Genomic DNA, 24839 nt, shown 5'->3' with positions numbered 1-24839 from the left:
CCGATCAAGTTGCTTAAGCGATAAATAAAATGAATCAATCTACAACAAAAACAATTAATAAAAACAATCAAAGGACTTTTTTTATTTCCCGCAGAGTACAAAATACGGGGTGTTATTGAAAGTTGTGCAGATATTTTAACCACGAGCTACTGGCTTCATGTAGAACTCGGAAAAAATATCTAAAAAATGCTGTAAAAAAAGACATTTATTTTTCTACGTTATCAAACAACCTCATAGGTAAAAGTTCGGCGCATTTTTAAAATACACCCTGTATATCGTGTTTCATAAAATGTACGCCAATGCGAAATAACCTATAGGAAATATGCTTTAAAACAAGGAAACCGCATTGGTGTACATTTTATAAAATATGATATACAGGGTGTATTTTTAAAATGTGCCGAAATTTTACCTACGAGATTGTTTGACAACGTAGAAGACTAAAAGCAATTAAAAAAAATGAAAGTTTATTTTTTGACATAGAATTTTTTAGATATTTTTTCCGAGTTCTACATGAAGCGAGTAGCTCGTGGTTAAAATATCTTCGTTAACACCCTGTATAAAAAAAATCGACAAATAATAAAATGTTCTGGGAGTACAGTAAAAGGGGAAACTTGTAAAAGTAAAAATATTTCCGAAAATGAATGCACATCAAAATTTGAAGACCAAAAAAAGCAATTTTAAAAAGATAGGAAAAAACAACACAAGTTAAACAATTTTGACGACAATATAAAAAAAATGTACCAAAATATCAGTCAAAGAAGAACATATTAAGATATAAAAGAGAAAACGAAATTTTTATTTTTTAGTAAGATATCGGGTGTTCATTAAAATTTCCGGTCAAAGTTGGCGTTGAAAAATCGATTGTGAATGCATCAACTGTTTAAATCTTACCTCAATTTTTGCGTTGTTTGTGTTTTTACACGAGTGGTACGTTCACAATCGACTCTTCAACGCCAACTTTGACCGGAAATTTAAATGAACACCCGCTGCAAAAATTAGTGGAAATACAAAAGTATTTTCGTTGTTAAAAAATTAAAAAAAAAACTCTAAATATCAAAAGCAGGACCAGATTAAACAGTGAAAACTAGATTCTGGATCTAGTACATACTAGTATTTAAGTCATGTGAAAACCTTTTTCTCTCGTTCGAGTCCTTACAGAGCAAATAATTAATGCATTTAGCAGTCGCGACCACGTAACAGGACTAAGTTTAGCAACTTAGTAATCATTAGTCAACTAGTCGAACGCGGCTTATAACAAAGAACGCAACAACTCCGTTACTCATGTCGCTTTTCTCGATTTTTTCCATCAATAACAGAACGCAGCCCAACAAAACAAGATTTTTTTTCCTGCGAATGACACATTACACGCGCTGACGTCACCCCGCCGCCATCTTCCAACGTAAGATTGACACTTTTAGCCAGTCTCGATTTGCGTCGTGCGCCAAATTACACAGGTACATCTCCTCCCCCGCCCCCCGCCAATCCGTACGCCGCCCCCGACCCGGGCGCCCGAACGCCAAGTCGAACAGGTGTTCGTCCCCGGACGGGCGGCCGCCATCCGCCGTCGCTCGATGACGTCGTCCGTTGCGGTGGATTTCGTCTTCGGCAGCGGCGGTGTCGTGCCCGGGGGGCGTTGCGCAACGGCGGAAAATCGTGAAAAATCGCCGCGAAGAGAAAGTTCGTCCGGCGTGCCGCAACAGCGACGTGTCGAAACGCGTGAAATGTCACCGTGATGGTGCTGCACGTGCGTCTTTTCGACTCCGGCACGTCTGGACCTGGTGCGCTTGATGTAGGTCGCGCCGGACTAAAAATAGAGGCGGCGGAGGGACCGGCAAGAAAAACGGACGGCCTCCGGATCGACGGGTCTATCTGGAGCGGCGTGTCAGTGGGTCTAGGCTGGGTGCGCTCAAAATTTCCAAGCGTTCTCAAGGCGAGGTTACGCAACGGAGAGTTTAGACGGAGGTGATGGGCGGAAAGGTCTCCAAGAAGTACCAGCGCAAAGTGGATCGCTCCATATCGATGCATAAAACCTTGACGTGTCGTGTTGTAGCTTTTGCTCATCTTTGGAATGTTTCCAGCTTGCCGCAACATAGTTCTTGACTCTCATCGGTCTGGTTTCTGGCTTCCGATATTTTCAAAATGGGCACAATTGTTTCCAACCACCAGACGTGATACCACAATGGTATCTAGACCGAATGTTCACGAGATGAGTAGGTACCAGTGGGTCATTTCATATACATAGATGCATAAAACCTTGAAGTCAGATTTTACACGTTCTTGGATCGCTTCCAATTTACCGTAAGATATTTTTGACTCTATTTAACCACCTGTTTCTGAATTTTCAAAATTGGAGTGAATATTAATTTAAAAAATAATTAAAAAGCTTATTCTTCGACGGTTGTGAAAAAAGGACAATACTTTTTTTTAATACATATTTTATTATAAACAATTTCACAGTAGTATTTTCTGAATGTTTACACATTCAAAGCATATTTGGTAGAAAGTTGAATTAATTTTAATTAGGGTTGTAAGACCGAAACAGATTTTCTGTTCTTTTTTTTTTAGGTAAAATTTGAAAATCTATTTTTACGTTGAACTTTTTATTTGGAATAGAATAGAAATAAAATATGTACATTTCCAAAAACTGTAATGCAAAAGACTGATTAAAATATTGATTTTCCATGTTCGCATTTTAATTTTGGTACTGCCATACTTGGGTCAACTCCTCCAAATGTCATTTGTTCGATGCCTCCCTAAAAAGTGAGTCTGTATCCACAGTTACCACTTCACTTTCGCTCATCGTTTTTCGTTCACTGGTTTTCATTCACTCGTAAATGTTTTCAGTTCTTTCTGATATGTACCGTTATTTTGATTTTTGTAGGCAACATTTGGTACCTCAATATAATAGTTTTGGAAAATACATCGTAATTGAATTTGAAAAAAGCTAAAACAGTACGAGTATCTGGAAAACTTCTTCGAGAGCAAACATTTGAAGATTTAGAGCGAGTCGTTATTTTTAGTTCGTTCGTTCCATCTAATCCAATCAATTTAACGTAACTGAGGATATTATTAATATCCCTCTTATAAATATTAATAAAACTTCAAAAAATGATGTTCGTCAAGCAACAAAGTCCTTGAAAGCTGATATGACTTTTGGTCCGGATCTTGGTCCAAGTTTTTTGATTAATGACCGTCGGATGTGCTTGCCCACCCACTTTAAACTATATTTAATAAACGTTCAGAATCGAGTCGATTCCCGAAAAGGTGGAAGATTTCTAAGCACTGTTCGATTCTCAAATATGATAGTGGTCCTGTAATTAGAAATAAATGTCTCTTTTATCAAACCTTATCGAACTTCTCCAAAGTTTTCCAACTTGATGTACAGTAATGTTCAAATAAATGTGGAACAGTTGCATTTGTAAACTATTTTATAAACTAACGACCACTGAATTGTTAATTATAGCCAAAATATTTTTTTAAATAAAATGTTAATTAATTAACTGCTCGAGGTCACATTTAAAACCCAAAAAAGAAGTTGTACCAGATTTATATGCACATGACTGTATTATACATCCCCATATTAATTCTTGCATGAAAAATTATATTTCTTCTTCACAATAAATAAATGTGCATCAATAATTTTTCGCAATTTGTTTTTTGGAAAATCTCGAAAACCGTTCCCAGATTCAATTCGATTTCATCGTTTGATCAAATCGATCATAACATTATTCTCGAGAAACTTTAACATCTCCAAGTGTAAAAGTAGTATCTTCTCGTAATAAAAGACAATAACATAAAAGATCTCGGATTTTGTGCTGACAAAGAATTTAGATTCACCCTTCATTTAGATCACATTGCATCGTCTGTAATGTCAACGTCACGTTTCATTAAGCGTAACAGGAATATTCTTTCTAATATTAATTACTTACAATTACTTACAGTCTTTTGTTTCATTGGTGTATTTACGAATTATTTCATTTCCTATTTATCGTTTCTGTTGAAAGTGTCCAAGAAAAAAACTCCACAAAAACACATGATAACGCGAAGAAAAATCACCGTATCGTTGGACCTTTATAACAAATTGATTCACTTCAAAATCGATGTCAGTTCTTTAATAAATAAATTACACATTTTCTTATTGTAGTTGTTCTCCTCTTTCATTGTATTGTCGTACACTTTTTCAATTTATTCTATCGATGTGCCTTAGCCCTGGAATCTTCCAATAACATTTGTCCACCTATTGATATTTTTCAGTTCAATTGTAGTCAATTTAGAAATGATATTAAAGTTTTCATAGTCTTGTTTTTTTCTTACGTATGAAAGAACTCGTTAACTTTGCTGTTTACCATTTTGAAAATTCAATAATCCAAAAACGGATAGGTGCTCAAAACTTCATTAAAATTACGATAAGTTGCAAATATTCTAGAAATAGACCATTACAGTGCCATTAATTTTCAAATGACATTTTTACGAGTCCGATGAAAGGGTCCAAATAACCCCGTCCGGATTCGTGTCCGAATGTAAAAATCTCTCTAATCCGGCTTTGACAAAACGAGAATGAAATTTTATGGATTACGTAACGGTAATCATGCCATTAATGAAAAAAATCACATGTTGGACTAATGACAAACACATTTAGCTACAATTTGAGCAACGCAACATTGCATCACCAAGTTCCGATACAACACAAGGCCATGATCCCAACTGAATTTTTGCCACGAAGTTTCACCCGAACGGGTGAAGAGCCCAAAGCAAACGCAAGAACACTAACTAAACATTCCTAAATAACCCATTACGCAGGTACTAGTCGACCAAATTACCCCAGACCAACTTAATGACCGGTTCATTCCGTGAAGAGTCCAGGTAGGTAGTTTCTACACGCTAGATTCGCCATCTCCGATCTAGCCGTTTTATTACGCGACCTTGACACTGGTCCTTCGTGCCGGATCGCAATGATTAAACCGACACATCACCATCCTAAAACGTAGCGCGACCTACATTTTTACATGTTTATAAAAATGCACCGAGTGAGTCACTTTAATTGTTACGGTCGTTTACGTTGCTATCGGTCCACAGAACTTTCCGTCGCTTGGCAGTTGGACCTTTAAATTTACTTTGTGAGATAAAAGTGATCGTCTCGAAGTAACGTTAATAAACAATAAATTAATCTGGATGTACAATATTCGGTGGCACTCTCGATTGTCGACTGGTGGGTAATCCGGACAAAGGATGACATTTTTGATTTCATTAAGATCCGCAATTGTCCTTGATGCGATAAGGTACCCAGATAACGTGAATAAAGCGACTCGCTAACGACTTCAAATAGATTGTCATCAGTTTTGATTCATGCACCTTATCGGTGGAAAAAAAACAAACGGGGCCACAAACGGTTTAAGAGATCAAATTATACACTTTGAGAAGGTTCAACCAAATTACGTAAAACAAAAAACGATTTAAAAAACTTGCCATCTTTCAACTACATACAAAAAAAAGAAAAAAATCAGATTATTAATTGTGTGACCCAAAAAAAAATTATACATACAGTTGCGGACAATAAAAAACCGTACACTTTTTTTTACATGGTACAATTTGGGTTTTTTGGCATTGTGATTTATGCCAAACGTCTAGAAATAGGTTAGGTGGTAAATGTTAGTTGATAGACGAATGGCATTCATTAGCTGACAAATTAGAGCCTCATTTAAGCAGCTAAATATTTGGCGAATTTTGAGCAAGAGTTGTACTATTTTTTATTGTTCGCAACTGTACATATACTTATGTATGAAGGTATATTTATTTTGATATTTTTTATAAGTATTCGACTGTACTGATTATTTATATTATTACTGAACGTAGACATAGAAAAACAAGGTTTACCGAATCTTTTATATATTTTGACATTCTAACTGAGATTAGTCAATTTTAATTAGCATTCTGAAATTCTACTGATTTGTTATTTATTAATTATTTAATTTAATCTTGCGCCCTTGTTTGTTCGAAAGAGATTTGTTCAGTTGCCTCAAGACACACCACAATTTGCCGCCGCCACCGTTGTCCATTTGGCCTAATTAAAATGTCTTTGAAACACCTACGCCACTGGTTTTTTTCCTGCTAATTACACGTTGCCTACTATATTTTCGAAACGAGCCGTATCTATCACACGCTACAATCGAACTTTTTGAAAATTGTCCAAAAACGAAGAAAAATCTTGGCAGCGAACACTTTCTCCGTCTCTCTTTCGTAGTACGAGCCATTCCCAAAATTATCTCGCAACCGCATCGACGGGTTTTTCCACCGCTCGGAAAACCTCTTCGCCTCGTGTCGAAAACTCGCTCCTCTCCCTTGCCAACAACTCTCACCTTTTTATTTTCATTCCCTCGACTTATTCACCTTGTCGACGATGATTCTTTGCGGTTTCGCAGGTGCTCCGATTCCTTTGACTCATCGGATCGGCGACGGAAAGGAAGACTCGAAACTGGTTCGTCGAAGGTCCAATTTAAATTCTTTCTGGTTGGTTCATTATCAAATTTATTGCGGAGGTTACATAATGCAACGGCGAAATTCCAATGACAAACTCGAAGCGACGCTCTCACCGGACTCTTCGTCGACTTCGCCAAAGAAGGACAACGGCGGAGTCCCCCCCCCAGATATGGTCGAGGGACGCTCTCGCGGGATTAAATTAAATTCGCACGAAACGATTTTAAAGGGGTCGCGATCTGATTAGCGCTCGTTCGTTGCGACAATCCGTCGGGGGCGGCGGAAAAATCGTCGGCCTCCCATCGATCGTCCCCGCCGACGTCATTTTTAATGCACGCGCGATCATCGACGATCGTTCGGGACAATTGTTTCAGCCCCACAACAAAACGCACCTGTCCGTGGCCCACCTGTTAAAAATGCACTCACGCTTGCGGCAGGCGTTACGCAACGTTACGTACCGCACTAATTCGATTAGGACAACCTGGCGAAGGCGTTCAAGTTCGAATCACCAAAATAAACACCGAAACGTAAATAAGGACGATTCGTTCCTGGAGGTGTCGACGAAACGATACGTCGATCCCGTCGACACGTTCGAAACTCCTCGGCGTGTTACTGTACATCGGTGCTAATAATGGGGGACGGTCCCCCGGAAATCCTCCGGGATGCTTTTTTCTTCCGGGTTTTCGGGATTGGGGGCACTGCCGATTTTTTGCCTTGATGGACAGGTGGCGCGTAAAAAACGACGCGTCCTCGCCGCCGCCCCAGATCTTAAGTTCGTTCTCTCCCTTTATGTTTGCTCTTCTGTTATTTGTTCGTTAATTGTTTGTCTATTTCGAGAACTGTTATCTACGGTGACGTGTATCTTGGTTCCATTGCAGAAATCGACATTGTTGCCGTTTTGTTCGCGGACGGGAATAATGGGGGGACGACGTGGAAACCCTGTTGCGCGCCCGTTTCTTTGTTCCGACCTGTCGAACCAACAGAATCAATCGATTGTGTAGTTTTCCAAGTGAAAAATCGACAATCGCTTCAAAAGCCGTTCGGACGCTTCGACTTGCGGACTTTCAAAATGAAAACAAAAATTCCAAATAAACTTATTAAATCAGGAAAATAAGAAGAACATCCGTTATTTCATCAAGTATATTTAGAGACTTTCTTTTACATTTTTGTATTCGTGGACTACACAAATTAAAAAAATACAAAAAGAACTTGAGAATACTTTGTAACGCTTCATTACCACTTTGACCATTTTATGGAAAAAAATAATTGTAAAAGAACTATAAATATGCACAAACATGGTGACACCTTTTTACTTTTAGCTGTTTACCTAAGTCACGCAATGACATTAGAAAATTAATGCTACCTGATTAATATTTTCCAAGTTTTATTAATAATTTTTTTCGTCATATAATTTACATAGATAATGATGTAGAAAAAAAAACATGTATGCATAGTTTCTGAAGTATTTTTCTACATATAAAACGCAACTATATTATATTAATTAATGTACGCAAGTGTCGCTGTCCCTGTTACAAATTTAGATCGACAAACTGTCGGTACTTTCCGAGTACTCACTACAAAAATCTACCTTTACCCAGGCCCCAGCCAATGCGGTGAATGCTTTGTGTGTTAAAACTTAAGTTAAAGAATTACTTTAACTATTGGTGAAGACCCTATTAAAATCTCTTTAGCAGTTCTTTGTTTATAAGAACACAAGGGATACGTACATTTCGTACATAAAAATGTTGTTTCGTAATATTTTATTATTAAGACCATGGAATTTTACAAGATGACTTTTATGTGACTTTTATAGGATTTCAGAAGTGCCCAATTTCCCTTGGTCTAGAAGCAATACCTACAATATACAGGGTGTTATTGAAAGTTGTACAGATATTTTAACCACGACCTACTGGCTTCATGTAGAACTCGGGAAAAATATTTAAAAAATTCTATGTCAAAAAATAAAATGACATTTATTTTTTGAGCTACAATTTTTTTTAATTGCTTTTAGTCTTCTACGTTGTCAAACAACCTCGAAGGTAAAATTTCGGCACATTTTAAAAACACACCCTGTATATCACGTAATTTTATTTTTTGACAAAGAATTTTTTAAATATTTTTTCCGAGTTCTACATGAAGCCAGTAGCTCGTGGTTAAAATATTTGTACAACTTTCCATAACACCCTGTATACTACAATTTCTAGTCTACGAGATTATCGTCTAAAATGAAGATGACTTAAATTCCAGGTCGTTAACGTTCCTTTTCACGTTATTTGTCATAACCGAGGCAATTAGCTGTCGAAAAAGTAAACGAAAAAAATCTGTTCCCCATAAAATTTCACCAGAAAAGGCAACAATTACCTCACGACTTGCCATCTCGACTTTATGGAGAGTATTTCGTATTTGCCGTGAAAGCCCCAGGTGAAGACCGTATACACACACACACACACACACACACACAAATTTGACATTTGACATCCGCGCCGAGCTTATCGCATTTTTTCGATTTCCGCGACTAATCGGACACGAACCCGAGATCGAAAAACCCAAAGTCCGGAGATAAACGTATCGTTCGTCGCGACATTTTCTCCTCCGCGACACGGTCGCCCCTTGTGCGTACGAAAACCGCCCCTCGCCCCACCGGAAAATCCCACGCCGAAAATAACCCGTCAAAGAGGCGGTTTCGCGGAGACGCCAGGTACACGACCCCGTTCCCGTCGCGTCGATATCAACCCTCGATCGATGCCCCGGAGGAATCAAAAGCGGCGAAACTCCCCCGGGACGGCCCGTTCGAACACCGCCTCCCCGGCAACGCCGAAACTTCTCCGTGATTATCCGGCGAGACGCGGTGCCCCCCCGGTAGAAAAAACAACGGCACCCGACCAATTTCTAATTTGCGCAGATCGGCTTCCGACGATGGGCGGCGGGGGGTAAAACGCGCAAGTTAATTTGCTCAAGGTCGTCCATAATGTCACTGCTGCTTAGCAAAATCGTTACATTCCATTCGCAGGCGACTCTAGATGGAGAGACTTGTGTTCGACACCTGCACACTTGATCGTGAGCGGACCGCAGGAAAAGTGACGGCGGCGAACGGACCCCTCGACCGACAACCCTTTATTTACACACTCCGATAATCTCCAACTTATCGATCCCCTCACCGTTCCGGGCCAAAACGCCCGATTTAGGCAAATTCTCACGAGAAACTCCACCGTTTTATGATCTCATAAAGACGAAAACCAGTACAGGGTGGACCATCGTACAGCAATTTCCGATAAAACCCTTTTTTAATTGTAAAAAAAAAAATTAAATTTAGAAGAGTCGATTGTGAACGGACTACGGATTACGGATCACGGATCAGCTGTTTAAATCTTACGTTTTTATACGAGTGGTGCGTTCACAATCGACTCTGCGACGCCAACTTGGACTGGAAATTTAAATTAAATTTTTTAATATTCTTTTAAAACGGCAAAATACCTTAAGAATATGCCGAAATAACTTTTTTAATATACCTTATAAGTAGGCCGAAATGCTTTGACATTTTAACTTTTTTAATATTCATTAAAAACAGGGCAGAATACTTAAAATTTAGCTGTTTTTCCGAAGATGAATTTTTTAGCCGAAAGTGAATTTTACATTCCTTAAAAACAGGGCAGAATCCTTAAATTTTGACTTTTTTTTAAACAGGGCAGAATACTTAAAATTTTAACTATTGTTCTGAACAGGCCCATATAGAAGTACGACCCTGAAGGGGGTTAAAGGTCTCCCATCGGCCCTCATTGTTCTTCGTTTATCTCGTTTATCTGGTTTACCCCGAATTCGAGTGATTTCTTTAATCGCGGGGCAAATATTTACACGGCACATAAATAACAACCGATTCGCCTCCGACCACCGGAATCTCTCCGCATAACGCATAAATATTTAAAAAAAATACACTCACTCGAACACACAAACATCGGAATACGTTATTTTGACCTTGTTACTACCACGTTACATGTGTGTGCAACGATAATAACGCTGATATTACGGTCATGTACTGTTGGTTATTATTACGGTGATTATTGGTATCGAGGAGGAAACCCTGATGAGGCGTCCGAAGAGAAAGGATCCGCTGTCGCACGGGCGCCAACGAGAGGTGCCGTGAGCGCAACAAGTGCACCGTTCGACCCTCCTTCCGACCATCTTCCGCTCCCCAAAAAAGTCCCTGACACTTGCCCAAACCCATAACTCATCGGGACGTCGAATCCGCGACCTTTGCAAATGTCACGGCTCCTCGGAAGGGGGTGGAACGCGCGAGGCGCCACCGGCGACTCTCCGGCGACATTGGACACTTTCGAATAGAAGCGGCCTCGTTCGTGCCGAAAATTCCTATTCCTGCCGACCTCTGCAAGTATTTGACACGGTTTTGCCATCGCGGGGATGTTTGCCGTTTCCCCGTTTGCGCAATTCGGCTCCCAGAACTGGGTGACATTGAACACTTTCATATTCTCATAGTTTCGCACGGGCGGCCTTGGATCGCACCGATTGAATTGAAATTTTGGTCAAAAATTACAATACGCTGACCTTTACACGGTTTGGCACCGTTTCGGTCCACCTTCGATGGTTCCCTCCGACGCGGGGGAAACTTCCGTTTCGACCCGGCGACGGATTGGCACACGGCCCCCGTTATCTGGATCCCATTAAGTAAATGAAACGGCCTTATCGCCGTTCGGATCACAAATGGGAACCGCAAACACGATCGCAAGAAGCATCGTCGAGTGCTAATTGGCCGCGTCAGTGGAATTGTTTGTTGCACAACGCGAAATGTTTTCCTTTTTCGCTTCGCAATTTACGCCGAAAACACATTTTCCGTTCGATTGTGCCGACAGGAATCCGGTGTTGGGTAAGATGTTGCGTGTAACGGACGCCCACCTCGACAGGCTCCGTAACCCTCGCAGCTTATCATCAATCATCTATCACGTTCGGAGTTTATGTTCAGTTTTGCGGGGAATTTAATCCGGGACGTTTGCACAATGGCGGGCGAGCCAATTTAGCCGCACCGGCAAACGCTGAAAAAAATCCAAAGAGAAACCACCCCCGACAGAGGGAGTCCAAAAAAAAAGTCAGAATTATTTGTCAGCTTGGAGCGATTTTCCAAGTTGGATTATAGTAAGTCGGGTAAATTGTAGCAGGATCTACGTCAGTCTACGTCAAGAGCTACGACATTTACAATTGCAAATGTCAATTTGATAACAGTTGGCGACGAACGAAATACCGAAAAATGTAGGTAGGAGAGCACGAAACTTCCCTCTTTGCTCGTCCGACAACTGTCACTTTTTGCACTAGTTTTTCAAGTGTAACGTTCGAGTCACGGCACACCAAGATCGGAACGTATCTTCATAACGCGAATGATGTAATAAACGGTGCTAAATAAATAAACAACATTTACAAAAGGTGCCATTCTATATTTAGACTGAAAAAACGAAATAACAAACCACCCTCCGAAGATGATGATCGAGATGTCAATCGAATGTCGGAACTCGACGCAAAAACAGACGTATCATTGAGTAAATACTTGGCATTACGATGACAGCAATGTCGGAATTCAGATGGCAACGTTTTTTTGAATTGTTAGAAGAAAATCTTTCTCGATACGCTCCGAAGTTGCATGAAAACAAGCAAAGCAAATTCTAGAAGGATCTCTGTTAGTCTACGTCACGAGCTACGATATTTACAGTACATATCAATTTAATCACGGTCGCCGACGACTGAAATATCGGAAAAATATGTTTTCGTGACGTTAAAATGCTTCCAAACTTGAAAAAAACTAGGTGAAACTTACTTCTTTGCTCGTCCGACAACTGTCACTTTCTGACATTTGTTTGCAATTGCAATACTGAAAAGTCACGGCACACCAAGATCGCAACGAGGGATCTACAGTTTGGTTGTGTCAATCAACGTCACGAGTTACGATATTTGCAATTATGTTGGTCACAACGGTTGGCGACGAACGAAATACGGAAAAAATGCGTTCGAAATTAGTAAGTTTTGTCGTCCGACAACTGTCATTTTTTGACAGTCGTTTTTCGAGTCGCGGCACACCGAGATCAGAACCAATCTTCATAACGCGAATGATGTAAGAAACGGTGCTAGATAAATAAACAACATTCCCAAAAGATGCCGTCCTATATTTAGAGCGTAAAAAAAATGAAAAAGGTGGATCGATGCGAACGTTTTTCGTGTGTTCCTGAAGGGGCACTTGACAAATTGCTAACTAGATGGGTTTCGAAGGGGTGCAAGCTCGTCGCGGATCGATTGATATCAAACCTTTGACGTCTCAATCGTCAGTTTCCCGTCATTACGTGTGCCAGGTGTACACGTGTCTCGGCCCGCCATCGTCACCACAAAACATTTGGAATCGAAATCGAAAATCGCGCTGCACTGGCCGACCGATCGTTGTCAATCTGGAAGAGCGAGTTTTCGGCGGGGCCGCCGCGCAACGACCCGGAATCCCCGGAATGCGGCGTGATGTGGCACGATGCGGCACAGCGAGAGAGAGTCGACGGCGATGACGTCGTACGTGAAGCAGACTCACCACCGGGCAGCGTGCTGGCCAGATCACGTAGATAGAACGCGTCCGAGGTGGTGCTGATCATCGGTGGGCCGTCGTCGTCGTCGTGGCGGTGGCTTCTCCCGGGGGGGGCGCTGCGTCTGCGATCGCGACCGGACCGGACATCGGCGAGCGACCGACTGACTGGCGGCCTGGCGCGCGCCCCCAGGAGGCGGCCCGCCTCGCCGACACCGCTCGCTTTTGACAGCGGCGCGATGACAGCCGCCCGGACGGCTAACGTCAACGCCATTGGCGTGCCTAGTGCGCGTTACCTGGACTGAAGTGGGAGCGCTTCGTGTCGCCGTTGTCGTTGTCCCCGTCGAGCGGCCTCTTCCTGGAGTCGGCTATCTCTGGCGACGGGCACGTATCCATTCCCGAATCGGCGGCCATTTTGCCAACGTTCAGGCGTCCATCGGCGTGGAGCGGACCACGTACGGTTGCGTGTGTGTCTGTCTGCGTGTTTGCGTGTGTGTGAGAGTGCGGTGTTACGACACTGCACCGCTGCGCGCACTCGCTACACTCCTCGCGCACCAGCTCCGGCGATGGCTCTCTGCTCTGCACGGCTCCTCTTCGATCGTCGCACGCTGACTGAATCACCGAACCGACATGTCACAACAACGACGCGGGGCGGTGATTAGATAGCGCGCCGCGTCCCCCCACTCGTCCTTGTCCCTCGTCTCGGCTGCCGATTTCGAAGGAGCGCGCACCAGGTCGCGGCTATTTTCGGCGGATCGGCGCGAAGAAGACGGCGACCAACACGACGCCGACACTCTCGACCGCCGACTGACGACGCATCTGCAACAGAGATGATGATATGACACTCTCACTGGGAATCGGGACGATGAATCGGGGGATTCGCGCCAAAATCCAGCCGCACACTTTCGCCGTTGAATGCTCTTTGTGGATGTTGGCCGACGACGCTGTTTATTATTAAGGATGATGTTGTCGGACGCAGTGGCGGCGACGCGGCCTCCCGACCACCTTACATGCCGATCGACCTTCGACAAAGCGCAAACTTCTTCGTTGCGCTTTTGTCGAATCTCGTCCGGATCATCTCCTTCTACTTGTTTTTGTCGAAAGAAAGAATTCAGGAAGAGCGCACCAACCCGAAAACCTTGACTGTGAAGGTGACGACGAAATACTTTTCTGACAAATCCGCAAAAAAAATTACGTTATTCGCCGACATTAGTTCACACTGCACGGATGTGACTTGGAATTTTCTTCTTGCAACGAAATTTGTACGAATAACGGTCCGAGGAATGAAAAGCTCGAATTTTTGAAGTTTTTTGAAAAAACAATTTACACATCTTTCGGAGAAAAACTTTGATTCGCAACAAACTTATGATCTAGACAATTTTTGTATGTGTTCGCTTAAGAGGAACGCACGGTATAATAACAAAATTGCCATAACCTCTACAACAAAAGTTCTTCATGCTAACAAAGAAAGTTAAAACATTCATCTTTAATCCAAGGGGGACAAGAAGGCAACGAGAAATAGATGTACAAAGTATCGAGCGTTCAAAAAAATTTCTGTCGTTTGTTTTCTTTTGCAAAAGCGGTTACATAAGTTCACCTTGATCATTATTTGCTTGAAGTTACATTTTCAATTCAAGGAGGAGCTTAGCCTAGAACTTTGAAAATAATCCTTTTTTTCTGATGGCTTTTTCTAAAGTGTAGGATGTTGAAAATGTGTCTTTCCGACCTTTTCCGGAAATTTCCAAGATGGACGTATTTATAATGGTTAAAAACAATCCTAATTAGTGATTATAAAGGTTGATGCAAAAAAAACAAACGAGTTTTTTTCGAAACCATGTTTTCTAAGATGGCCGCCATAATATCTCAAGATCTACTTTAAAGATTGACTTCAAATTTGGTGTACCTTCATTGCACCTGTCATTATCACCAGAATTAAATCAAAATTTTCTTTTTGGAAATGTTATCTATTTGAAAAAAATTGTCCATGTTTATTTAACGATTTCGTGTGTAAATTGGGCCTTTTTTCAAGCAAAAAAGCCCAATTTACACACGAAATCGTTAAATAAACTACTATACATGGACAATTTTTTTTGCTTGAAAAAAGGCCCAATTTACACAAGAACGAGTTGAATACAACGTTTTTTTGTTCGACGAACCTAAATCGCCTAAAATCTTTAAAATTGGCTTGACGTTTCGTTTTGACAAGTTGTGACATTTATCAAAATCCGCTCACACAGGAGAAATTTCTCAAATTCTAGCAGTGTCGAACAAAAAAAAAATATGAACAAAGTTGTAGACAAAAGGCAGACGGTAGAAAGTTTGATAGTTAAAAAAAGAAGAAAATATTCTATCCTATACTAGAGTACCTCCTCAAAGTAAAAACCAAAAAATCACGAAAACTCTCGTTGGTTAGTTCTAAAATAAACCGATTTTGCAAAAGAAATAATGACGTTTGATATCTATAGTTTTTGACATCTAATGCCGCTGAGCCATTGGTTAACGGAAACAAAAACAAGCACCAGACCATTTGAATAAATGTTTTTTTTAATGTTCTTTACATTTTTAAATTTCTGTATTAAAAAAGACCAACAAATATTGTACAGAAACCTGAACAGTCTTATTTAATTTGTAAAAAAAATATTTGTTCTATTTTTAACACTATTTACTTCGACGGTGAATCGTGCTAGAATAGAAACAATTGACATAATGGACATTTTCGTGTCGGTAACTAAATAAACGAATGTACTGCAGCGTTTTATTGTTGTTTGGCCAAAAACTCTTAAAAATCAAAATGTATTGACATTATTATTAATATTAAACATTATGTAAGGTAAGCGGTCATGGTCATATAACCTTATTATACACACTAAATGTAGTAAAGGAAACACAAACAAAAATACAACATGAAAAAGAAAGCAAGAAGAAAAGAAAGAAAGTAAGTCTTGTTTGTTTTTAATTTATGAAATATTGAGATTATCGATTGTTACCCCAATTGGTGTGAAACAATAGAAAGTTACATAAAAAAAGCTGTATTTTGAACAATAAACAACATTATTTATTACCTCCGCTGTCTCATTAGTCATTACCCTTTTCTGTCCCGAATAAAAACACTGAAACGCTTACAACAAATTTTAAAATCATTGCTTCGACCAAAACTAAATGCGGCCAAAATGACAGTCCGAATTGACAAGTGACATTCTCCTCCAATTGACATTTGTGACATTTAAATCCCAACGACCTTCCGCTTCCACAAGAATGTCACTTAAATTTACAATCTCATTTGAAACCGAAAAAAACAACAGTTCTTTGGTCGAATTTAGCAACTGCGAAGAAGTCAACCGGCAACGCCGCAATTTATGTATATTGCTAAAGTGGCGTAACAGTCGAATTTTAATGTATCAAACTGTCAAAGCAATTACTGCATCACCGCGATCAAACCAAATAATAAACAATGACGCATCGCCGCACCACAAACTGCATAGCAACTGAGACGTTGCAAAAAATCTGCAACAATAATTGCGCCCGTCCGTACGGTACAATTTCCCTAAAGTCGCCGCCGCTGTCGCAACTGATTCAGCGGTAATTATGGCCAAGGGAAATTATGCAACTTCTCGTCGTGTGATCGATTGCCGAAATTAAGACCGAACAGAATCCGATTCGAAGGTGATTTTCGTGTGAACGCGTAAAAACATGATTTTCGCGGTTTGGAGAACTTGAATGATGATGTGAATCAATGCTATTAATAGCGCGTCGGTTTTTTAATTTGTTTACGACAAACTAGTCGGCGGTGTCAGCGATGGCATTGCAACAATTAAAAAGTACCAATAAATTGTTGTAGTTTGACGGAGATACCGCTGTAAAAGGCTATAATGGGAGGATCAATTACAACACGTGCTGCTTTTAGCGCTTTATCAAAGGGGGAGTGATCAGTTCCGACACACAAATTGTTCAAATTACGACAGATTTTTTGAGATAAGGCGTTCGATGACAGAAGTGACGAGAAAAGTGCACCCAGGCCCTCGCGCACGCCCCTGGTGCGACCGATTTTGGCACGAATCGACAAGTGGCCTGCGAAAGTTGACATGTGATGATTGACAATCACCGCAGTAAATTTAGTCGTACAAATGTAAAAAATGCGACTTACACAACACGAACAATTTCACAGACTCCAACACTGGTGAATTTTCGTAGGAGCGAGGATGTATCCCTGAATTTATCGAAAAAAAAATGTCGAAATGAAATTAATGGGACCACTAAATGACACAAACAAAAATTTTAATGTGAACAAATGACATTTTGACGGAGCACGGCAGGCCGAGATTTATTTCGGTGTTACAGCGGTGATAATGACAGCTCCCAACGTTACATAATAAAAAAAAACACCTTATCATCGTAGTAGCGATAACGATTTTTTAAAAGCAGCTCGCGGCCGTGTAATCGTCGAAACTCAACATAATTAATTTTATAAGCACTGCAAATAAACGTGTTGCGTTCGAGCGGAGTCGCGGTGTGCCGCCTCCTCCAAACAAGCTCCGTAATGCGCACTGTTACAAGGACGTTGGTGCGGTTTTGTAACTCTTTTTTCTTCGGAACAATTTCGTAACTGCATTCGCGACCACCGACTCGACTCTCGGCGCTTTATCGCGGAGAGCACGAAAACATGTTTGTCGCGTTATTTTAAGACGACTTATTTGCGCAATCAATTCGGACCGATAAGCCACTCGCGCTCGAATCAGTCGATTCGGATCGCGCGAATATTTTGTCGGTGCAGATTCCTGTAAGGCGGAGGCGCTGCGAGCACCCAGCTGACATTTGACCGCCTTTTGACATTAGAATGACATTCACAAAATAAACATGGCGCTCTTGCGGTGCTTGTTTATTTGTTTGTGTTGCTCATTGTTCGTGAATAGTGAGGTAAATCAAGAGAATGGTGCGAATGCGTACGACTCGCACGACGCCGAGATCGCGGCCGTGCTCAACCACCTCAACTCCACCCCCATCAAGGTCTACAACTACAAGCAAGCCACCCTCATTAATGCGCACACGAAGGTATAATTTTAGCCATGATCCAACATGTTTATATTGTGCAATATTTGATAAAGGAGGTTATTGATAGCACAATTATCTACGCCTCTACTAATTTTAGGCTGATATCACCGAATTAACGTTGGACGTAAGCGTCGATTGCATCAACAACTACCCGGACGTGCCGTGCACGGAAACGAGCTTGACCTGCAACGCTTTCGTTCGGAGCACCGCCGAAGAGGGCAGTCAGGTGCTCAACGACGTCAATTGCAAGTCCAAACCGGAAATTATCGTCGAGGAACCGGTCTATGACCCCACCACGAGTCCAAACGACGACGCTAACGAGACGAAATCCGTAATTTTGTCATCTCGCGATATTTCAATTTCTAACGCGCCCCCACGTTCTAGATTGCGTTGAGCAACGAGGCGGTGTCGTCTGAAGTGGGCGATCACTTTGTTGCTGTCAGGCGCGAGTCCTATCCTTGTCTGGGGTGCCCAATTGACCTCAATCCCAACGCGGAGGGCGTGGATGAGCTGATCGACATCGGCCTAGGACACATCGAGAGCGAACGCGAACAGAAACAGTCTCTAGTTAAAGTACTTAAGTTACAGCAACAAGTAAATCTTACCAATGTAGTCCAAAACTAAAGCTAAATACCAATCATTGCAGGTTGTTAGCGGTGTCAAATATATTCTGGTAGTAGAAGTTGCGCCGACGATCTGCGCCAAAGACTCGAACCTGGGAGCGGAGTCGTGCCCCAGAGACTCTACAGTCGATTCAAGCGTTTGTAAAATAACTTATTTGCACAAGCCTTGGATCACCAAGGCTAAACACGTGATCGGGAACAATTGCACCGTTTCGCAAGAATTCGTCAAGTCGGACGGAAGAAAAATGGAGATGAGCAACGAGATCGACGGTACCGGTGCAAAAGACGTAAAACCGCCAACCGTCGTGGGTCCAAATTTCGATCGAATGGCAGAGACTGGAGCTCTGGAGGAGATGACACCTTCAAGACTGCACGACCTTGAGTCGATGATCGTGGTAGAGAACGATGAGCCTGTGCAACAGAACAAAAAGAGCCAAGTTGATGTCGGTAAAAGAATAGATGAGGTTGTGGTGCCCTCTACTGTGGAGTCGCAAATACAACTAGAGAGTCAACCGAGTGGGGAAGTCGCAGTCGAAGCCGAGTCCACCGGAAATCCTCTTTTGGCCGACACCGAACAAGTTATGAACGATTTTGCCGCTCCTGAGCTGTCAACGGTAACTCCCGAGAGTGAAGAACAAGCGACAACACTGGAGCCTACTCCTGAGACGACTCCGAAGAGCGAATTGTCGCAATCGAAGTCTGACAGTAGCTCGGACGAAAGCAAAGACTCGTCGGAAGAAAGCGACAGCAAATCGAGAGTCAAGCGTGACAACAAGTCGGACTGTTCAAGCTCTAGCTCTAGCTCGAGTTCGAGCTCCTCCGAAGAGGACGACTGCGACGAAAAGAAACATAAAGAGGAGAAGAAGAAGAAGGCTTCTGAAGAAAAGAAACACCATAAGAAAGACGAAAAGGATTCGGACTCGTCCAGCTCCTCGTCGAGTTCGTCATCATCAAGTTCGTCGAGTGAAGAGGACGACGACAAAGACAAGAACAAACATCGATCCGAGAGAGCGATCCGTCAGTTGGAGAAGATTTCACCTGACGAAAAGGGCGTGGTGAAGAATTTGGCGGACTTCGCGGCTTCGGCTTTGGACAATATCGACGACGACAACCACAAGCGCATAGTTTTGCAGATTTTGGGCGCCAAGAAGATGGTAGGGGACGACGGAGTCTACTACCACCTGATAATGCGCATGGGAATCTCGCGTTGTTTGGAGGACAAACCGACAGATCCGTACGAGAACTGTCGCGAGAAGCTCTTCGAAAACTACACCAAGATCTGCAAAGTCCAGGTGTACGTCAACGACGATTTCGGCAGTCCGAAAGTGGTCAAGTCGCAGTGCCAGAACATAAAGCGCGACAAGAACGACAGCAACCGAACAAATTACAGTCGCTTCCGAAGAGAGTCGACCCTCGTGGGGGGCGCCAATCCGACGGACAAGAACAGCGCCAAGGTCAAGGAATTGATCAACGACGGATTGACACGACTGAACGCCGAAAGAGGCGGACAAAAGCACAAATCTGTGGAAATCGTTTCGGCGTCTTTGCAAGTCGTGGCGGGGACGTTGTACAGGATCAAGGTCAAAATATCGCCGACCGACTGCTCGAGCAACGACCGAAAGAAATTGGACGATTGTAACGTCAAAGGAGGAGCTTCGCCGAAGAATTGCGAGATAAAGGTTTGGGAAAAGCCGTGGGAGAACTTCAAGCAATTCACTATAACCTGCGATGGCGACGAGAAAGTCCACAAGTTCGAGACCACCAGCAGCAGGAGGAAGCGTGGAGTGCCAGGTGGAGAGTTCGAAGTGTCGAAGGACGACGAATTCGTGATCAAATATTTGGACGGAGGGTTGAGCAAACTGGATGGGGAGTCGAGTCACCCCAACAAGCTGAAAGTGCACGAAGTCGTCTCGGCCACTCAGCAAGTTGTCGCCGGAGACATTTACAGGATCAAGGCGAAGATCGTTCTGTCAGATTGCAAGAAGAGCGTGAGCACCGAGCGCGCGAAATGCGGCAAGCTCTCGGGCGCCGAGCCCAAGACCTGCGACTTCGTCGTGTTCGAGCAGGTGTGGGTGCCAAACAGCCGCGTCACCAACGTCACCTGCGACGATGAGGTCCACTCCTTCAGGAACAAGCGCGAGACGCTGGGCTTTTTGGGGCGCGACGACGAAACCCTCCACTTCGACATGTTCAAATCGTTCATCAAGCGACACAACAAGCAGTACACCAAGAAGGAGTTCAAGTACAGATTCAAGGTGTTCAGGGACAACATGTACCGCGTCCGCGTCCTCAACGCGTACGAACAAGGAACGGCAGTTTACGGCGTGACCAAGTTCGCCGACTTGACGCAGAACGAGTTCTCCAAGTCGCTGGGCCTGCGGACCGACTTGCGCAACGAGAACGAGCCGCCGTTCGCCGACGCCGAGATCCCCGACGTGCAGCTCCCGACGGAGTTCGACTGGCGGAAGAAGGGGGTGGTGACGGAAGTCAAGAACCAGGAGCAGTGCGGAAGTTGCTGGGCGTTCAGCGTGACGGGCAACGTGGAGGGACAGTACGCCATCAAGCACGGGAAGTTGGCGGAGTTCTCGGAGCAGGAGCTGGTGGATTGCGACACCGAGGACCAGGGCTGCAACGGAGGCTTGATGGACACGGCGTACAGGTCGGCACGCCTCGGATGAACTCGTGCGAACGACCCACTAAACTCTTTTGTGTTGCAGGATGATCGAGAAACTGGGGGGCCTGGAGACGGAACAGGACTACCCCTACGACGCCGAAGACGAGACTTGTCACTTCAACAAGAGCCTCGCGCGGGTCCAAATCACCGGCGCCTTGAACATCAGCCACAACGAGACAGACATGGCCAAGTGGTTGGTCGCCAACGGTCCCATCTCGATCGCCATCAACGCAAACGCCATGCAGTTCTACATGGGGGGTGTGTCCCACCCCTACAAGTTCTTGTGCAACCCGAAGAATCTAGACCACGGCGTGTTGATCGTCGGTTACGGAGTGCACAGTAAGTACCATTTGATGATTCACCCCACCGGTACTGATCGATTTGCGGTAGGTTATCCCCTCTTCAAGAAGACTCTTCCCTACTGGATCGTGAAGAACTCCTGGGGGACCTCCTGGGGCGAACAAGGTTATTACAGAGTCTACAGAGGAGACGGTACTTGCGGATTAAACCAAACCCCCTCCAGTGCCATAGTAGCTTAAATAAAATAACTCGACATATCGCAACCGAACAAATGTGATATTTTTCTATTTAGACGAGCTCACTAGTAACTTAATAGATCTGAAACGACCCATAGTCGTTACGTAACGAATCTCTCTCCTCGTGTTTCCGGGCTTTAGTGCTTTTTTTAGTTTGTTATATATTTTATTTTAGACGTTTTTATTAACACTTTGTTATGATCCAGTGGATTTGTTTAGACGATTTTTATAGTCAAATTCATGTACTAACTTTACAATAAAGGGTATCTAGTAGCTTTGCAGTTTCAGGAGCAAACATTTTATTTTTCGGGCCTCGTACGTGACCGTCTCTCTACCGTTGGGGGCATCGTTTTCCTCCGACAGAGTCGGATAAGCCGTCGTCCTGATGGTCTTACCGTGCACTAATGAAACAGTCGATTAACTGCGAGTCCTTCTGTTCGGACCGTACCTACGTTCGCAATTCTCCAGAAAAGAGATGCACTCCTGGATGACCGAATCTCTTAGGACAATCATGTGTTTTGCCACGTTTTCCACGAGACTCAGAAAACATCGCTTGGTGTAGTACCACGTGTCGGTCCCGAGCTTCCTGTAGGGCTCCAAGGACTTCATCACGCGAGATATTCCGAATTCGTAGTTGCCCTTCGAGCAATAGAGAGTCCTGAAATTCAAACTCTTACATGCAGACGTGAGCCTCTACACTCTTACCCTATGACGAGATTCACGATGCAGTGGTGGAAGTACTTCTTCTCCGGCTCTTCGAACGCCATCTGGTCCTCTTCTTTTTCAATTTTCCTCATCAACTCTTCAGCTTCTTCATTCTGCGACGTCATTATGTACGAAACACACAGATTCGCCAGGACTATCGGATTCACGTTCAATATCTACAAAACTCTACCGATTATTTGCCTAAACCCATCAATGAAAAAACCTCTGAGTAACTCTTTTTGACCAAAGGTTCGTAAAATCCTGTCGCTTCTTTAAACTTGTTCTCTTGCATAAACAGCACGTGCGCCACGTTCAACCTCCACGTGTCGTTGTCGTTGCAAAACTCGACACTCTTCCGGAATATCTTCTCGACTTGTTGATAGTTCTCCAAGTCCCAGTAGATTTTGGCTTGCGCCATCAACACCGGAATGTATCTGTCCAGACACTCTTCGTATTCCACGACAGTCTTCTTGACCATCTCCGTGTCGTTACGGTTGCGGTGTTCTTGCACTTGCTTGGTGAGTTTCCTCAACAACTCCGTGTATCGACTTGCTAGTTCGTCAAGTTTCTGATAGGCCTCGCTCGGCGAGGTTTGTTGAGTGATGATCGCGTCCAAAAAGTCGTACAGATACTGAATTGCATTGTTAAAACTTCAAAATCGCACTCACCGTTGTCAGGTATTTGTAAGTGAGGTGGGCATTTTCGGCCAAGATGTCCGCGGCTAGGTCGTAACATTCGTGTTGACAGTACAGAAGCAAAAGATTGGCGAAAGTTTCCGGAGGGAAAGGGTTTTGTTGGAGCAAAAACTGCAACTTTTCGAATCCTTCTGTTGGATTTTGTTCGAAATTCATCAAGGCTTGGTTGTGAAGTGTGACTGCGTCTAACTCGTACTCGGCCCTCGGGGGCATGTCTGTCAGAGCCTCGCGAGCCGCCTCCACTGAAAGACGACTCGAATGAGAATTGATCGGTGCTGCGGACGTGATTTACTGTTTTTTAGTTGGTATTCTATGGCGGCCTTCAAGTTGAAAGCTTCGGTGAGGGCGGTTTCGTGCAGGGTGAGAGTGTTGCCAACTGAGCGCACCTCGATTCCTTCGGTTTGCATGCCGATGCTCAACTCGGGGTGGTCCCTGATCCCGCGTTCAATTATATCAGCTTTAATACAAACAATGAACGGTAATTAAATACAAAATTGTTCAGTACCGCAGTATTTCAGCGCCGGTCCGTACTCCTTGAGTCTGTAGTAGCACAACGCTATGTTGTAGCCCAGGTAGGGTTTGAAACCTTGGTTCTGAAGAGCCGTGGTGAATTTCGCAAGAGCTTCCTCATAGTTCTCGTCCTTAAACGATGCAAATATTTCCGTTAATGAATCGATACTACACTTAATATAACAACGCAAGTGACCTGATTAAAACTATTGTTTACTCGATTCAACAAATAAGCATTTTTAATCGATACCTTGTAGAGCAAACAACCCAGATTGACCTCCTTGTCTGGATCGTCCGACGGACAAGTGTTCACCAAACTCTTTGCCGACAAGACGTCCTCTTGGCTGTATTTAATCGCAGCTTGAAGCTTAGTAACTTGTCCTTTATATTCCGGATCATCTACAATCTTTTTGGTCACTTGAAAAGACTCGTCGTACAGACAAGCCTGATACAAAGATTGCGCATAGTACAGCTTGTAATCGTTATTGTCCGGATACATCTGGGTCAATTGTTCGTAATAACCAGCCGCATTGTTGAAATCTTGGATGTAAAAGTAACAATAAGCCAATAATGACAGTCCGGCTCTGGTAGAGCTCGACTCTGGGATCCCGTGCAGTATTTTAATGGCATCGGCGAATCGATTGTCTTTTATCTGCGACAAATAGGCTCTGAAGGGTTGGACAACAACACAAGGGGCTTACCAGAGTGTAAACGGTCTTGGTAAAGTCTCCGTCTTTGATAACATTTGCAGAGAACATTTTGAGGCTGGTTGCGACAGTGTACACAAATTGTTGGCATAGCAACGGATTTAGTTGCAGTAATTTCGAAAATTTCAGAAAAAGTTGTGGTTTAAAGGGTGCAAGAAGAGTAACGAATGGGTTGAACGAGGGTTGAATTTGTGGGGAAATTTAAATTGAAAAAAGTATAGTTTGACCTTGAATTTTTTGAAAAAAGTTGTGTCAACCTAACAAAAATAAAAAACTACCCCAATGATTAAGCTGAAATTAAAAA

At 43.0% G+C, this 24839-nt stretch overlaps 3 protein-coding genes across 6 annotated transcripts in view; 1 reads left to right on the top strand and 2 right to left on the bottom strand.

Annotated features, from left to right (window-relative positions):
- Nucleotides 1-17635, bottom strand: part of ps (RNA-binding protein Nova-1-like protein passilla) — a 30431-nt gene extending 12796 nt beyond the window's left edge. For 2 of the 4 annotated variants that reach the window (XM_069037188.1, XM_069037189.1), the window contains exons 1-2: nucleotides 17181-17635; nucleotides 13333-13855 (exon numbers count right to left, since the gene is read on the bottom strand). In XM_069037188.1, the coding sequence (XP_068893289.1) occupies nucleotides 13333-13450 (118 nt within the window). In that variant the 5' untranslated portion in view covers nucleotides 13451-13855; nucleotides 17181-17635. The other 2 variants (XM_069037186.1, XM_069037187.1) reach the window with 1 other exon arrangement.
- A 153-nt stretch (nucleotides 17636-17788) lies between these two features.
- LOC138122816 (uncharacterized) lies at nucleotides 17789-22191 on the top strand. Its single transcript, XM_069037165.1, has 6 exons — nucleotides 17789-18085; nucleotides 18183-18416; nucleotides 18470-18679; nucleotides 18732-21367; nucleotides 21426-21721; nucleotides 21773-22191. Exons 1-6 carry the CDS (start codon nucleotides 17891-17893, stop codon nucleotides 21919-21921), a joined length of 3720 nt encoding a protein of 1239 aa, XP_068893266.1. The 5' UTR covers nucleotides 17789-17890; the 3' UTR covers nucleotides 21922-22191.
- On the bottom strand, nucleotides 22063-24817 carry Ttc30 (tetratricopeptide repeat domain 30). The gene is made up of 9 exons (XM_069037184.1): nucleotides 24530-24817; nucleotides 24079-24480; nucleotides 23824-23959; nucleotides 23611-23775; nucleotides 23292-23560; nucleotides 22847-23254; nucleotides 22624-22799; nucleotides 22371-22576; nucleotides 22063-22319 (listed from the first exon to the last, which is right to left on the bottom strand). The coding sequence occupies exons 1-9, from the start codon at nucleotides 24584-24586 to the stop codon at nucleotides 22186-22188; spliced, it is 1953 nt and encodes a 650-aa protein (XP_068893285.1). The 5' UTR covers nucleotides 24587-24817; the 3' UTR covers nucleotides 22063-22185.
- Nucleotides 24818-24839: the final 22 nt, after the last annotated feature.

Source organism: Tenebrio molitor, chromosome 2, assembly GCF_963966145.1.
Source record: "Tenebrio molitor chromosome 2, icTenMoli1.1, whole genome shotgun sequence".
NCBI lineage: Eukaryota > Metazoa > Arthropoda > Insecta > Coleoptera > Tenebrionidae > Tenebrio > Tenebrio molitor.
This window is presented reverse-complemented; position numbering and strand designations above follow the sequence as displayed.

Excerpts from the sequence above, each read along its gene's own strand:
- LOC138122816 (XM_069037165.1), top strand. The coding sequence starts at position 17,891 with ATGGCGCTCTTGCGGTGCTTGTTTATTTGTTTGTGTTGCTCATTGTTC. Across the intron at positions 18,680-18,731 it reads TACTTAAGTTACAGCAACAA|GTTGTTAGCGGTGTCAAATA; the intron begins GTAAATCTTACC and ends CAATCATTGCAG. Across the intron at positions 21,368-21,425 it reads TTGATGGACACGGCGTACAG|GATGATCGAGAAACTGGGGG; the intron begins GTCGGCACGCCT and ends TTTGTGTTGCAG.
- Ttc30 (XM_069037184.1), bottom strand. The coding sequence starts at position 24,586 with ATGTTCTCTGCAAATGTTATCAAAGACGGAGACTTTACCAAGACCGTT. Across the intron at positions 23,255-23,291 it reads CTTACAAATACCTGACAACG|TATCTGTACGACTTTTTGGA; the intron begins GTGAGTGCGATT and ends AATGCAATTCAG. Across the intron at positions 22,577-22,623 it reads ATCGTGAATCTCGTCATAGG|GACTCTCTATTGCTCGAAGG; the intron begins GTAAGAGTGTAG and ends TTTGAATTTCAG.